At 39.6% G+C, this 15952-nt stretch overlaps 1 protein-coding gene across 2 annotated transcripts; it reads right to left on the reverse strand.

Annotated features, from left to right (window-relative positions):
- Positions 1 to 62: 62 nt before the first annotated feature.
- LOC104476686 (embryonic protein UVS.2) lies at positions 63 to 13404 on the reverse strand. Of its 2 annotated transcripts, XM_086749318.1 has the most exons (12): positions 13336 to 13404; positions 13143 to 13167; positions 12998 to 13031; positions 12065 to 12198; positions 10478 to 10595; positions 9765 to 9943; positions 5657 to 5738; positions 4609 to 4739; positions 2767 to 2882; positions 2094 to 2319; positions 869 to 987; positions 63 to 293 (listed from the first exon to the last, which is right to left on the reverse strand). In XM_086749318.1, the coding sequence occupies exons 1-12, from the start codon at positions 13402 to 13404 to the stop codon at positions 63 to 65; spliced, it is 1464 nt and encodes a 487-aa protein (XP_086605444.1). The 2 variants fall into 2 exon arrangements, with proteins under 2 accessions (XP_086605444.1, XP_010114869.2); XM_010116567.2 differs by lacking the exon at positions 12998 to 13031 and having other exon boundaries at positions 12065 to 12202.
- Positions 13405 to 15952: the final 2548 nt, after the last annotated feature.

Raw genomic sequence — 15952 nt, forward strand, 5'->3', positions numbered from 1 at the left:
CTTTTACCTGTGGCTAGCTGGTCTCTTACTTTCTGTATTTTCCAACTCCCATCAGTATAGTACTACCTACCAAATGTATAAATCATCACAAATCCAGGCAACTCCCAAACTATATCACTGTGAAATTCCACCAGCACAAAGTTCCCAGTGGAAGTAAAGTCTGCAACCTTCTCTGTCCCGCAATAAGGGCCAACTGCAGGTGATGTAGGTCGGCTTCCATCATGTATGAGCAAGTAGTCATAGATGCATCTGTCACTATCTTCCAGCTCAAAGGATAACATTTTGAGAGATATCTGGAAAAAATACAACCAAAGCACTTTGCTTCCATGTTACATCCTTTTCTCTTACTCTTTCTAGGTAACAAGCACAAACAGTCTAAATTCCTTGTGTGCAGGCACGATATTTTATTCTGTGTTTGCGCCACATCCTGATCTCATATTGTAAAACAAATTATTAGCATATTATTTGCTTAGTTCATCAGCATTTGGATTGAAAGGAGAAGCAAGGGACAAGATTGATGTTGCACACTTTAAATTCTTTTCTCTAGAGAAATATAAAAACAGCACCCGGGCAATGTTTCAGTTTTCTAGTGGGAACTCTTACCTAGGGATTATTCTGAACAAAGCCTGCTGGTACAGGCTAAATTCATAAGAGTTCACATGCATGTGTAAAGGTTTTCCCTTGCTGAACACCTCAGACACCAAGATCCAGCATAAGTTCTTAAACTGTTTTTTTTTTTTGTGTTCAGACTTTTCCTCTGAGAATGCCTGCTCAAAAAGTGGCATTACAGCTATTATTCTCCAAAGCAAAAAGAGATTGCGTTAGAAAGCACCGATGAAACACACAAATGAATTCATCTGTGCCTTACCTTGTATCCTACTGGAGAACGGATGACCCAGAAGCATGCTCGGTTTTTGGGGTATTTATTGGGGTAGTTTGGAGAGGTGATGACTCCATTTGAGTCTGTGAAAGTATCTCCACAGTTCACTGCGGAGTAAAGGAGAAAAACAAAGGCAGGCATATTAGCAAGAGTATTTTGGCAGTAGAAGTGAGCTCGCTTATATTGTATTGTATTATTTCTTCGAGCCAAGAAAAAATGTGCTACTATGAAAATCTACTGCTGAAATGTTTTATTTCTTTGCTTAGTATTTGTATCAGCAGCTGTACTAAAGGAACTAAAAACATAGCTGCTAAACAACCTTTGGAGGACAGGAAACAGCTGCACCTAAAGGTTTATCTGTCTTTACAACTGAGTGTTACCATATTAGCATAGCTCTCTAATGGTACTCACGGCATTTTCAGAAAAGAATTAACTCAAGTATTCAAGACTGCATTATCCAGCTAGATCTAATGCTATCTAGAAATGACTCCATCAAGACTAATGCAAAAAGAGTGACAATGACACATTTCTAAGACTTCTTCAATTTATGCTTTAAAAAAGTTTGCATTTTCAGTTGAAATAAGGCAATAACAAGTTATTTGGGCTACTGCCTTCTAACTGAAAGCATGTTGCAGCACAACAGAATTTTATCCAGCGGTGCGTAATGCATTTGTATGTTTGTAAAACAGACACTCCTCAAGTGACTCCAGGCAAGCACTGTTTCATGTACCATAACGAAAGCCTTTAATTCAGAATGTGTAAGTTACCCAAGGTTAGTTTCTCTCTCGTTGCATAAAATGCCACAAAACTTTGAATAATGTATTGCCCAGATACTGGCTTTACATCTCATTCGTTGGGATTCCTGGTCGAGTTCTGCAGTCTTTTTGCTTTTTGGATGCACTGCTCCTGTCAGTTACAGTCATTGCATTGTTTGTATTTAAAGAAATTGTTCGAAAGATGTGAAGAAGCCTACCAGAGGCTCTCAGAAGAATGTGAGAAGGTTCTCAGGATTACTAGCATAAGACCCATGCAACATCCCATTTTCTGTTTCCTGCTAACTTTCAACCCCATCATTGCCCAGCTTTCTGCATTAGCAATTGTGTAAAGAATAACACAGAAAAAATTGCTCTAGAGTACATGTTCAAAATGTTCAATTCTTCCATGCAAATACTATTAATGCTGTTCTCCAAGCTCTGTAAAGGTGTGTTCATACCCCTGTTGTAGGAAGCTCTGAATCCTGTGGCTGTAATGCTCTCATCACTTGCAAACTCTACCAGCATTGTCGATCCAGATGCCACTAAGGAGGGCAGTGGCCCCTTCCCACAGTATTTGTCCAGCAAGACAGGAGAATTCTTGCTGTTTCCATTGTAAATTTTTATATAGTCAGAAGAACAGTCTGAGGACAGCTGGAGATCAAAAGCCTCAAACTGCAGGAAAATCTTGAGAAACAAGAAAACAGATGTTGAGTTTAATGCTATACACAGGGAAAGATTAAAACCATCTAATTGTTATGATGTAACATTTTATTTTTAGGACTTGGACTTCATTTTACTATCCATCTATCACTGAAATTTTACTTTCTGTATAAAAAGAGCATAGAGTTTCACCTAGCTGCTCTGTTACTGAGCCCAGTGATTGATGTTTCACTATTGCTTGTCTTTGAAAAGCCATCCAATCTTAACTCAATAAAGATCAAGTTAAATAATGGATCTCATAGTCTTAATAACTCTTATGAAAATTGTTGAGACTGTCTTTTCATTCACTGTATAGCAAAATAAATGTCTTGCTCCACGGGAATGACTCCCAGAGGGTAGTCATAATAATGAAATAATGTTGTGTAGCCTTGAAACTGTGGTTCAAACCTTTTTTCTCCCACTAAAAATTACCTTGCTTCGACGGATGCGAATCAACCACAGGCAGCTGCTATTGTTCGGGTATGGTGATGGGTAATTGATGGAGGAGAACGAGTCTTTGGATTTAGGCAACACAAAGCTGCAGCAATCTGCAGGGAAGAACCAAACAGTGTTGAAGAGAATTAAAACTGCACAAAAATCCTCCAGAAATGCCTGACAAGTTTCCAACCATTTGCGTCAGTCAAGCTTGTAAAAGAGAAATTTATTATAATGCTTACAATTGTGTTGATGTTCCTAGTGTAAAAGTGATCCAAAACCTGTGAGTGAAATAGAGCTAGTTAAGGTACTTACCTGCTTCAGATAATACTTTTTTTTTTTTTTAAATACAGTAGAGCTTCACTCAGATATTTTAGTTTACTAAAAAAGGCCTGGATCTTTCATGAACTTCCTTAACCTCAATCATAGGAGTAGTTTCAATGACATCAGTACATCCATTCCCATCAGCAAATGTGTGTGTATTCATAACTGTATGCAAAAATCAAGCTTGAAATCTAGATTCTGTCAAAGCAAAGAGGGGTAGTCACCGGGGGATGAAGAGCACTGAAGTCAAGCTACAGACCTAGTGACTGGTATACAAAATCTGATCTCATCTGGTTTTTGTCTTTCCATATGTAGTCTTCATTTATTGCACTATGTGTAACTCCCCAAATTACAAGATATTAATATATGACATCTAAGCACATGAAATTAGGACATTTTTTTTCTTGCTCCCTACTTTCCCTGAGACAACCAGACTTTTTGTCCTTTTTTTTCAGCCCCTGAGTTCTTCTCCTTTTTTTTTTTTAAATTTAGCCCTTTTTTTCCAAAACATACAGATCTAACTATGAAATTACATAATAATGTATTAATTATGATTAATTCCCAGCTCCACTATCAAGAATAAATATAATTAAATACTTGTTATCACTGTCTTTGAGACCATGACACTTAAATTGTAAACTTGTCTTACCTGCAGTTAAGAATTTGGGAGGTACGATTCTCAGCAAGGATTTCTGTACCTAACTATCCAACTGAAAGAATGCTGATTCCCATTAATTACTGATGTTTATTTAACTACGTTCAGAACAGAATTTGGTACACTAATATTTAGGCCATGTTAATGTTTTTTTCTGTTTTGGTGGAAACTAATTGAATAACATCTCAGAAAAGTCAAATACTGTGTAAATCAATTAGCCTGTGTACTGGGAGTCAAGACAAAAACCGTGCATTGCAGGAGCATGCCTGGTGTTTTACCTGTGTTTTGTGCATCTCAGCTGAAGAGTTCCTGCTATAGAGGAATGCTAGGTATTTCTGGACCTTAAGATACCACAGTGATGAGTTAGAAATGGATGGGGCAAGGAAGCAGATAACTTGGAGGAGAATTCTCCTCAAAAAGATGTTCTGACAAGCCTAAATGGCACCCGTACTTACAGCCTTGCAGTCGTTTGCTAATTGAAAGAAATCACAAAGCTGGTGGCACTACTGATGCACGTGACTTTAAGCTATAATCATGGCTGAGGACAGTTTACATGCTTTACAACCTTCAGAGCTTTCCTGAAGTGAGAAGCTGAGAGGTAGCAACCCTGATTTCTCTGATGGGTTTTGCTCACGTTAAAGAGTGGTGACTAGGTGAGATTGACAGTGAATTATTGAAAGTAAATTGTCCTTTCCAAGAAGGCAGCAGCTTGGCACATGGACACATTTGTTTCCACATATATACCAGCCCTCCTGTAAGATTGAAAGAACTGCGGGTTGAGCTCCTTTGGAGGAGGTCTGATAGTGCCTGCAGCCATCAGCTATGTAAGGATTCACATGCCTTCTATCTACAGCACTTACTGCACTTGTAGAGCTTGTTGATTTTAGCTACGTCCAAGTTACTCAGCCCTTCTCTCTGCCCAATGGGTATAGAGGGGTCAGGAACTGGTACAATAGTTGGTTTTTTCCCTGGAGTACTGGAGAAATCATACCTGTAGAAATAAAGAAATCACATTTCTAGATCACGTCTCTTAAACAGTGAAGTTTTCTAAATGCATAATCATATTGATGTACCATATGCACAGAATTTCAATGGAAAAGGGCAAGAAGCTTCTCAGAGACCAGTCAGTCTTCCCTGAAGAGGGCCAGCATGGCAGCCAGTTTGTGTGCAGCAGCAGGAAGCAAGAAACAAGAAAATGCTGCACTGTCCTAGTGAGAAGAGTTTTTGCCAATGTCCTGGCAAAATTAACTGAATCCCACCTTCATGGTTCCAGTGGCAGAGAGGCAGGAGTAGTTCTGTCTCGGTTACTGATCATTTATTTGCTATCTGCTATTTCCTGCCTCCTGCTAGACAAGTTTTATGTCATGGTTTTGTTCAGAAGTTGTTACTTGCCAGTGTAAATAAAGGAGAAGGTACATGATACAAGCTTGTACATTAAGGACTAAAAGTGCAGCCTTAGGTAGTGTTCCCAGATGAATATGAGGCAGCACATAATATCTTAATTATATAAAAAAAAAAATCCAGCTTTCTTCTCTCTTTACCTAAATATCGTTGCCTGTGATCAGCTGTTACTATGCTAATGAAATAATTTAGACTTCAGGACTGTTTTAGATCAGTGACTCAGTAGAGTTAGACTTTGCACCATAGCCATGTCAAAGGCCTCTAGCAAGAGACAGGAATACAGTGAAAGAAAATGTCCTAATTTTTTCTTTTATCTGTATCAACTCTGTTTTCCAAGAATCCTGCTGACAAAGGAAATATGCTCACCCTTAATTATTTCCATTCACTCAATTTTAAGTGAACAGCAAAAGTCATTTCCTGCACAGAGCAATTCCTTCTTCCTAGATCCAAGCAGAAGATCTTAAAGCTGTTTGCTCCTTTGAAAAGACGTCTCAGAAAGCAACTTACGCGCCATAGTGCATCACTGAAGAGTAGTCATAGGGAAGGCCCAGATTTTTGGAATTCACTTTTCCAAAGTTCCCTTGTTCCCCTGTAAGGTAGTAAAGCAACATTTCAGTCAGAACAATTATTGCCGCTCTAACAGTACACTGCCTGCTTTAATAATCCTAAGAATGACTTAGGATACAAATACTTGTTCTCATGAGATCTTGGATCTGCCAAAACCACCAGAGCTTTTAGAAGTCCATGGGAACCCATTTTCACTTAGTCTAGAAGGTTTCAGAATATGAACCAAATCAAGTAGGTCAAAGTTTTGATACAATCAATGAATCCATTCCACTCTTCAAGTAAAGGTATTAATCTCTCCATCTTCCTTAGGGTGTCTCCAAGTATATTTCAGTGCATTATCTTGAACATTATAAGCACTCAACTCATGTCCCCAAAGCTGCATCCATATCTTTAGAAGGAAATCTGGCTGACCACCTAGACTAAAAATTCAGACGTATGTGTGGGTGACCACCAACCTGTCTTGCTGAGTCCTTCCACCAAAGGGTTATACAACCACAAAAGAAAGGTATACGAATTGCCTGTTACTCACACCAAAGCACATGTTATCAGCCATGTTCTGACTTTTTCTCTGGTCAAACCCATCAGCAGTGACTACAGTGAAGTGATATGACTTGCATGAAGCAGGGGCACTCAGTAAGATCAGCTAGAAACATTCTGTCTGAATATAGCTGCTGGTACAGCCCCTCTTAGCATAGCTGCTGAGCATCTTATCATAAAAGCATAGAATAGTTAGGGTTGGAAGAGACCTTTTAAGGTCATCTAGTCCAACCACCCAGCAAGAAGCAGGGACATCTCCAACCAGATCAGGTTGCTCAGAGCCCCCTCCAACCTGGCCTTGAATGATTCCAGGGATGGGGCATCCACCACCTCTCTGGGCAACCTGTTCCAGTGTTCCACCACCCTCATTGTAAAAATTTTTTTCCTTATGTCTAGTCTGAATCTACCTCCCTCTGTTTTAAAACCATTATCCTTGTCCTGTCACAACAGGCATCACTCTTCATCTGTTCAGCCTTAAAAAGCCCATATGAGGTAAGAAAGCATTACACTGATAAAGGACTGGGGCCTAGAGACACAGACCAGAATTCACATTACCTAGCTTTAAGTTAGGCACTGAATCTATTCACCCAGGCTTCCAGGATAGTCGGAGGAGGGGAAGAGTTGACACAGTTGGAGGGAATTTCATCTGAAGGCACCTATTTCTCTCCATTGACCGGAGAGTATGAATATGAATTGCATATTGTGTGTCTCATCCGTAATAAGACAGGCAAGCAAGCAGTGTCAGAGCAGGGAGCTGAATGCAGTCAGGCTGGCCTTGAGGCTAATGCCCTAACTACTCCTTTCCAGTTCAACATCTGTACCTTCATTATTGTAACTAGTGGTTTGTAAGCCACAAACCATCTGGACCAGCATTCAGTGTTGGACGCTTGTCAGAAAAATCTCTGGAGTCTGCACAACTTGGCTGGCAGGCTTGCAATCAGAGCTAGACTCTTCCAGTAATGTCCTTCAGCACTGGTCCCAACAAGGGCTACGAAATGCAAAGAGAAGTTTCAAAAACCTGAATTACAGAAAGTTTGGAGATATGGCTTTGGAGCTTTTCATAGCTCAAAAACTCAGTTAAGGCTCAAACTGGTTCTCAACAGCTTTGGCTTTCCTGACAGTCAGGTTTTTATCTCAGTTCCTCTTATCTGCTGTACTGACTTCAGAAAGAATTATCAGCAAGTGCATGGCTTCTTTTGAGGCGATGAACAGAGAACACAGTTCAAATGCAGTGAAACATTTAAGCATATGGCTACTGTTTGGCACATAAATGCTTTGCTGAACTGGTTTGCTAAAAAAGAAAGAGTAACAGCAGCCTGGCTGGACCGAGGCGCTGCCAGCAAACTACTATCTGCCTCATCACAGGCCAGAGAGATTTGGCTGTCTAGACCTGCACATGTGAGGGGACTTAACCCATCTTTTCCGCTCTAAAAAATTAAAAAAAAAAAAAAAAATCTACCTCTGCCAGAATCTAAGTATAATGACTCAGAAGAGCTGAAAAGGAAGCTTTGGCTGAAGGCTCTGAATACAGTTTTTTTTTTTTTTCCCCAAAAGTTTGGGAAAAACAAGCTGAGTTTCAAGTAGCTAAGTGGACAGCAACTGATCGGGCTGCATTTTGTCAAAACAAAGAAGCAGGATGGCTTCCAAGGTGAATTGCTGGGTAAAAACAAAACCCAAACATCCACAGTATACTGTGGCAAGAGAAAAACATCTTGTGTGGAAGAGCTGGGAAGCTGCAAAAGGTCTTGAGGTCTAGTTCTGCACCACTGAGGTCAGGGGGAGCTCAGCCATCAGCGCTGTTAACAGCAGCATGTTTTTACAGGAGACGTACGCTAACACTCCTCAGGAACATAGTTGTGTTTCTTCATTTCCTTTTCCCTGCATATCTTTGCATTCTTTCCCTACAGTGCTTGTGCCGCGCACACTCTGCATTCTAACTCCCTTGTCTTCTCAGCCTCCATGCCTGGTGAATGCTGTTAAAACACTGAAGATATACCCCATCTCCTTTTGCATAGTCTTGTCTTCTTCACCTCTTCCCCCTCTTTTATCCTTTCATGATACTGTGCCTGCATCAGAGCTTGCTTACATCTGTATCCATTTTGAAGGATGACATCTGAACCTGTGGATTCCTCCCTGCAAAACTGGTGTAAGATTTTATGTGTATGTGTAGTATCTTTGGTGTAACTTCATGTTTTCAACTCCTCTTTCCTAGCACATCCTTTGCTAGTATTTCAAACATGGCACACCCTTGTTGTACAATGGCAAATTGTTGTACAATTCATAGCAAAATTACACCTTAACACGAGAGCTGAAATCTCAATAAAGAGCAGCCAAATGGAATTTACTTAGGATATCATGGGAATAGCTGAAAAAAAGTTTGGAGAACAGTGTGTTAGGAATTTGCAGTAAAAACAAGCAAGTTCCATCTGGAGAAAAAGATATATTTTCAGCTGTGCATGACATTTAAGAGTTGATTATATTATTTGTTGAAGAGACTTATTAGAACTTGGTATTCAATTGTTCCATCTCATGTACTATTATTTTCTATAATGAACTAAGTACACTATTATCTTTTTGCAATTGTTGTGGATTTTCCAGCTATCTCACAGCTGTCAGACAAGTGATTCCTCGCATCCTTTCTTCCCCTACTTTTCTTCTATGTACTACTTTCTCACTTTCTCTGGGACCTCCTGCTGTTCTCTCTACCCTCCCCTCCCCAGAGCTTGGAGCTCTCTATACACTCCCATGTTCCCAGCACACAGGTCAAGGGCACGTGCCCAAACTATTCATCCTGCATTCCTTTCCCTAAATAACATTCACCTGTTTTCTCCCTCCAGAGTTAGCAGTTCTGATTGCTCCCCATTGCTTCTTTTCATGGCAGTGTGTATTATGCTCTCCACAAGGAGGAAATAATTGCAGTCCTTCCTCTTACATCCTGCCAAGTCCCAGAATTTTGCACATGCTAGTGGTTGCACGTGCTTCCATTCTCTCTGCATTGAGTCCCTCGTTCACCTACATTTTAGGCCGTGTGCATTTCACTCACTGCCAGTGCCAAGATGCCTACCTGCTGCCTTCCCCATTTTCATGGCTTTCCCCGAGATAGAGTTGCTGTGCGATTCCCCACCGTGATCTCTGAATATCATGTTTCACCTTGTCTCAGCTAGAAGTCCCATAGTCTTGTCTCCTTGTCAAGCCTTTGCTACAACATTTTGCATTACTGTTCATTTTGGTATTTTGGATATAAGGTGAGTCTGGGCTCAAAATGACTATCAAAATAAGAATGTAGAGCTACTTTTAGGCTCCTGTGCCTTGGTGGGCCACACAAAGGTAGGTGTTGCCACAGAAATTCCCCTAGTACAAACACTGAATGAGAAATTCCATCACACTGAATGTGCTGATGCTGCAATTCAGCCAGCATTAATCGTGATTCTTATTTGCATTGCTGTTCACAGAAGAAACATACTCCTTTATCTGAAAGTATATGTTTTCTCTTAAGATTTAGTGGACATACCTGCCACAATGTGTTCCCACATAATCTTGACAAACCTGTCCCGATCACTGCGTGCCTGTTCATGGATGAAACCCAGTGCGTGGTTCATTTCATGCTGAATTGCTCCTTTATCCATGCAACCATTTTTCACCAGGCCTACTGCTTGACGTCCTCCAATTTTTCCAAAGTAAGACCAGCAGCTAAGAATAGGCAATCAATAACCAAAATGCTCACATTCAGCAAATACAAAGAAAGAGATGTGCTGATTATGCCACCAAGGGCCTCCATACATGCAGCCACAGAAGGGGACTTGCAAATAGTCACTGGCGTGAGATATCTCCAAAAGCTACCAAACTGCATAGGAGGAGAAATAAAGCTTTGGTGATGAGTGTGGCAAATTTTAAAACAGTAAACCAGCTATATCAAACTAGGATGAAGCAGTTTAAGTAGTTAAGCAATGAACCCCAAAAAATTATACTTCTTTAAATTTTTACAATAATTAAGGAAAATATCTCTTATACCCCATTATCTTTAAGTCCACACACACATTTATTCCTGCAGTCTATTAACTGATGTAACTATCAGTATTTCTAAAGAAAAATTAAATATTGCAGCTGCTCTCTGAACCTTGACTCCTATGATAAAAAGGGGCAATTACTTAAATCCAGATCAAAATGGAAAAGAAGCTGAAAGACCTTTATAGTGCTTCCACTGCCAGGAGACAGGAAGCTTACCTCTGCCCACGTTCAACATGCACATAGTCTGTTTCTGTAGTGCGATTTATAAACTGCACGCAGGTCAGCGTGGAGATCTCTTGCAGAGCATCAGCAATCCAAGACTTCTCTGTCACTGCTAGAAAGAGAAAGGGGCCAGGAGAAATCTTCCTTGGTTAATGAAAACCAGGGTGTACTGATGGGGTGCATTCCTTTGAAACTTCAGAGCACTCGTTAGCTTTTTATCATACAAGTATAATTTTGAAAGGACTCAAAGCCTTCAGATATCTTCAAGTTAATTGGAATTTTAAGGGGAGAGGTAAGAATTAGAGCTGGCCCTTAAGCATATTCTATAGGAGACATCTGATGGACAGCAAAAGACTGGCATTGTTTTTTCCATTAGACAGAAGGGAAAAAATGAAACAGTTCCAGATAGAAATAATTAGATTAAAGTATCCCAAATGAGCCACCTGACCGTAGCTAAGCACCAAAACCCTATTTTGTTTATCAGAGATAACAAATGTTTGCTACACACCCTTTGGAATCCCTTGAGACAGCCAGCGTTCAGAAGCTCCGAAGATCACAGTGTTTCTATTCAGGTACCAAACAAAGATTGGAATGTTTATCTGCTCTTGAACATTTTGGCCTAATTTGGCTTCCTCAGTTATGAATAATCTACAACTGTTTTGTATCTCAATTTTCTCATCTTTAAAGTTTGGGGAGAGGACGGTAGATGGAATAACCCCCACAAAAGTACATGCTGCAGTTCTGGAAGCACATGAGCAAACAGGGCAGCCTAGATAACACAGACTGGGCTTTCCTCAGCTCAAATGATAATTCAGATTCTGTTTCCCCAGGCAGGGGAATCAGGCACAGGCTGTATTTCACTTCCATTTTCTCTCTGCCATTTTTCCAAATGGCATTCCATGCCATTTTCTCTCAAGGTTAGGTCTTTTAAGAAGGGTCTGTATGGAAGCCTTAGACCAGAGAAGCCTCAATAGGGGAGAGATGGAAGACCTGCACAGCCCATATGAAGTCTTCTGTAACAAAATTTTCTAGATTAAGGCATCAGACCTGCAACATTTTGCACAGGACAGAGCTGTTGACTTAGTAGGTGAAAACAATAAGAGAAAAAATGTTACCAAGGATTTTTCCTCCATTTTTGCCTCTACAGGATTTCTAGTATGGGAATGTTTTTATGAGATTTGAAAGAAAATGACAGTGTTCAAAAAAGTGCTCCTAGTGGTAATCTTGAAAAAAATACATTAGTAATGTGAACAAATTATATTTTTTCTTCTGTACTTCTTAAATATCAAAGTGCATTGTAGCTAGCAGGAATGAGCAAATATTTGTAATTAAAATTAATTAGCTGGTATTTATATAACAACTACTGCCCAAGTAACCACATATTTTCATGTCTGTAACTGAAATATCTGGAGTCTTAGCCAAACTACCATGGGGCTAACAGATTAGCACAAGAGACTGTCAATAAATTCTCATTTGGACAAAGATTGCTTTTGGTGCAAGCCACAGAAACATAAAATAACAGAGAGCATAGGGACTGGAAGATCAATGCTAACTTTACAGCATCCATTTGCATACACTCACAGAAATCAGAAGAGATGTTAATTGGAACCTTGACCAGTCCATCTTGTGACTTTGGCCATAAACAACTCTCACAGTTAATTGCACTGCGTCGTCCTCTTCTCAAGAGGATGTCTCCTTCATAAACAGCTATTTCACTACCTGGCAGATGCAGAAAATAAAGAACATACAAGGCACTGAGAAGGCAGATAGATGTGCAAAAGGGAGATGAGAGGTATATGCTAACCAAGCTTTTGTACCTTTGGAAATTTCTTTCACTGAAGTTCATTTCCCAATAATGCGAAAAAGGATTAGTAAATGAAGACTGAGTGAACCTAGCATTCACAATATGCTAAGACTGGTTAGGTCTGCCTTGCTTCCTGGATAGAAAAGGTTAATATTAATATAGATGTCATAGTGCAGCTGTAATCAAAGTAATGGCTAAGTATATTTTAGCTTAAGAAGCTTTGTGAGCCTTCAGAGCATAAGGCTAAGTATTATAAGTCATTGTTCTCTTCGTTAGAACTTGTGGAATTAAAGAAAAACCATAACTGACCTCTATAAAAAATGGGATGAATCATACAAAAGAAACTACTATTTTTATCATGCCTATTGAATGCAAGCTATTAATTTCCAGGTTAACTGTTCACTTGACTTAAGACATTGTGACATGCTCCTCAGTTCTGGCTCCAAAATACTTGGAATATATTTCTCACAGACAAGACCCATTCGTTATTATGCCAAAAACGTATAGTAGCCTTCGGTACAGAAGACGGAGAAGTGCCTTATATCACATAAGAAAGAAATCAAAGTGAAAAATATTCTGATTTGCTGAGGCTACATACAGAAAACAACATTCCACGTAGCATTTGCTAGCATGTAGCTATTGCTCAATAAGTCTACTTAATTTCTTTATTATGACAGCATAAATGATCACACTGAATGAAACTTTAAAACACATCTGCATTCTGTGAATTGTTTTCCACTGATGCTGGAAAATATTTTCAAAGAGAAAAATACAAAAAATAATGAGAATGCAAAATGGAGAAGCAGCCCCACCAAAATCTACAGTTATTTATATAACAATTACAATCAAACTCACCTAAGTCATTGTTTCTTGTAGTTATCTGCAAAAAAAAAAAAAAGGCATATCTTTTAATACATGCTTCTCTCTGTAATAGAAAACTTCTATCATGTAGAATCACAGCAGTAAAATTTTGTAACTGATTTTAAGATAGTCAGAGCAACTCAGCAGCAGCAATGTAAATTCTAAACATCTGAGAGCAGGGACACACCTGGACAGGTTTACTTAGTGCAAAGCTATAGAGAAATGCTAAATGAGTTGGCAGAAGAAAGTACTTCATCTTCAGGTTTCTGAGATGATGATTTCTGCTCTGCAGCTCAGTTCTCAAAGCTGTGGTTATTTTACTTGGGGCCAGTTTTATGGGAAAGCTGCTGCTGTTGTTAACAAGTGTAACAAAATTAGATAACAAGAAGTATTTTCACAAAACAAACAAGCTGCAGGATCTCTCTAGAGAATTTCCAGGCTCTCATTTCTTATTTATCTTCAGAGAACAGAGGAAATGGAGCAATAGGAAAGAAAATCCAGCAACCTTTAAAGTGACTCATCTTTAATTCTAAGAAGAATCCATGAGCTGCTGCAGGTCCCCTCAGTGCTGACCAAGGGACAGGATATCTGGTAGCAGTCTGTTTACAACAAAACTCAATGTCAAGGAACTCTTTGATCCATCCACGCTGACTACCTGTCCTAGCAAGTCCTTAGCCTGCTGCCAGGAGCCACCCGCCTCTGCAGAGCCCATCTGTCAGCCTGCCCACTCTGTGCACAGCTCTCAGCCACGCATTGCTGGCCAGGAGCACTGGAAATCTGTTGGAGCCAGAGATAAATCGGATTGTTGGTTGAAATTGTTTTTCCAATACCATATCTTGCAATAAAATAGTCACTGGCAGTGATTGTGTGTCTTTCTGGAGTCTACAAATAAATAAAACCACCAGCTCCCAGCATTTTGGCTTCTCACCTTCTGGGAAGCCCTCCTTCCTTTGAAGTCTATGAATAGCAACAAGCCTAGAAAGGCAGGCTGAATCCTAGAAAACCTATGCTGTAAGAGTAAGGCATACACTCATACACTGGGAATATTCATGTTGAAGCCACATGAACACCACCATAGAAAGGCAGATATTGCTTTCTCCTCCCAGATTCAGCCCTCATGCAAATACCTAGGTGCTATAGAAAATCCTAAGGATTTGCACATAAGATCTTTAAGAAACAAGCGAGAAAACCATTGGAATTGTCTGCAAAGGTAAAATTCAGAGGAATCCATGTGGTTCACAGCAGATCAGGACAGCAGAGAGTGCCTTTCTAGGTAAGTGTGTGGGCTGGTCCTTTATGTTTAAGGAGTACTTTGCTAGCAAAGTTTTAGCTGTAAAGCTTTGCTACTAATTTTCATTTTACCCTACTAATAGTTTGTTTCTAAACTTTCTAAAATATTCTACATTTCTGTGACTTCCACAATTCATCTACACTTACAATTTCCACGTAGATGATACTGCAATAACGAGGTGCAGACATAAAGGACCCCTTTTGCTTTGGCTAATAAGAGGATGAAGGACAGAAGTCCTCGTTAGTCTGTTACATCGCTGCTGCCGCGCATCACAAAACGAGAGAGGAAAGAGCAGAGCTTATAAGACAATAACAGCAAGAGAACCAGACCAGGTCACTGTGCAGAGCCTGGAGCTGGGTCACTGCGGGTGTGCAGCAAGGAGGGCGAGAAGGGCCCTCTGAAGTTCTGCCATGCAGATTTGCACATCCATTCTGCAGAAGGCTGTAATACCTTCCTGACTCCTGTTGCAGACCACAGACCAGAGTAACTCTCGAGGCGGGAGATTTATCCCACAGTTTAATTCATTTTCCTGACTGCCTGAAAAAAAAAATGAGTATTTTTGAAGGCTAATTACTAGACCAAAGTCCCATATCACCTGATAACACATTATCAGAAGTTGTGTCCTAGATGCAAATTTCCTTTTTGATGCTAGTTTTCTACACTGTCTGCTTTGATATTCTAGCAGAATAATGTTCAGGTCTCGGTCTCATTACCTATACAAATAATCTGATTACACAGCTGTAATTTGCATTCTTTCTCCTGTATGCCTTTTCTTAAACTCTTTTGACATTTCTCATTCTTAGCCACACTGTCCTTGATCTGCCAGATAATTTATCGCTGCTGTTTGTTAGTAATATTATTACTAACATGTTTATCACATTCTTAGTGATGCTTACTTAGTTTCACCTTCACTCCCTGGCAGAGAATGAGCATTTCTTTCACCATATAATCCAAGCCCCTCTTGGCATAATGTTAAATGACAAAGTATAGGTTTTTTCCTAGCTCTCTGTCAGTAATAAGAATCATCAGAAGCAACAGGAATAGTAAGTCCAATGATCTTTCCATAATGAGAAAGTACAGAGGGCACTTTCCCTGGCTAAAGCATTAGAGTGTACCAGCCTCGAGGGAAACAAAATTCAGGACAGTGAAAGGCCGTGTGATTGTCTAAGGATCCAGTTGAATATCACTCTAATGCTCAGTTTCTCAGCTATTCACACAAAAGGTTACGCAGGAAATTGCTAATGAACAAGCAGTTGGCTTAACTCAGCTGTATGTTCACTTTAAGAAGCTTATTACTTTTCAGGAGGATTCACAGTTTATTTATGTTTAAACAGGTCAATTGTTCTTACTATATTAAGAGTCCTAATTTTTAAAGTAATGATAATAGAAAGTATTGCACTTACTACATAACAATTCTTTTTAAACCTGTTTTGTGTGATGCTCATTTGGACAGAAATCAGATTCTGCTGAAGAGCATTTTCAAATAAATTTGTAGCCATTAAATGAAACTATT

Source organism: Chlamydotis macqueenii, chromosome 5 (assembly GCF_036417535.1).
Source record: "Chlamydotis macqueenii isolate bChlMac1 chromosome 5, bChlMac1.mat, whole genome shotgun sequence".
Lineage (NCBI taxonomy): Eukaryota > Metazoa > Chordata > Aves > Otidiformes > Otididae > Chlamydotis > Chlamydotis macqueenii.

What these genes read in the sequence shown, in the direction of transcription:
- LOC104476686 (XM_086749318.1), bottom strand. Translation starts at nt 13,404, where the DNA reads ATGAAGTACTTTCTTCTGCCAACTCATTTAGCATTTCTCTATAGCTTT. An exon ending in TAACATCTCTTCTGATTTCT is followed by an intron (nt 10,596 to 12,064) that starts GTGAGTGTATGC and finishes TTCTCTTTCTAG; the next exon opens with CAGTGACAGAGAAGTCTTGG. An exon ending in CAACAAGCTCTACAAGTGCA is followed by an intron (nt 2,883 to 4,608) that starts GTAAGTGCTGTA and finishes TCTTCCCTGCAG; the next exon opens with ATTGCTGCAGCTTTGTGTTG.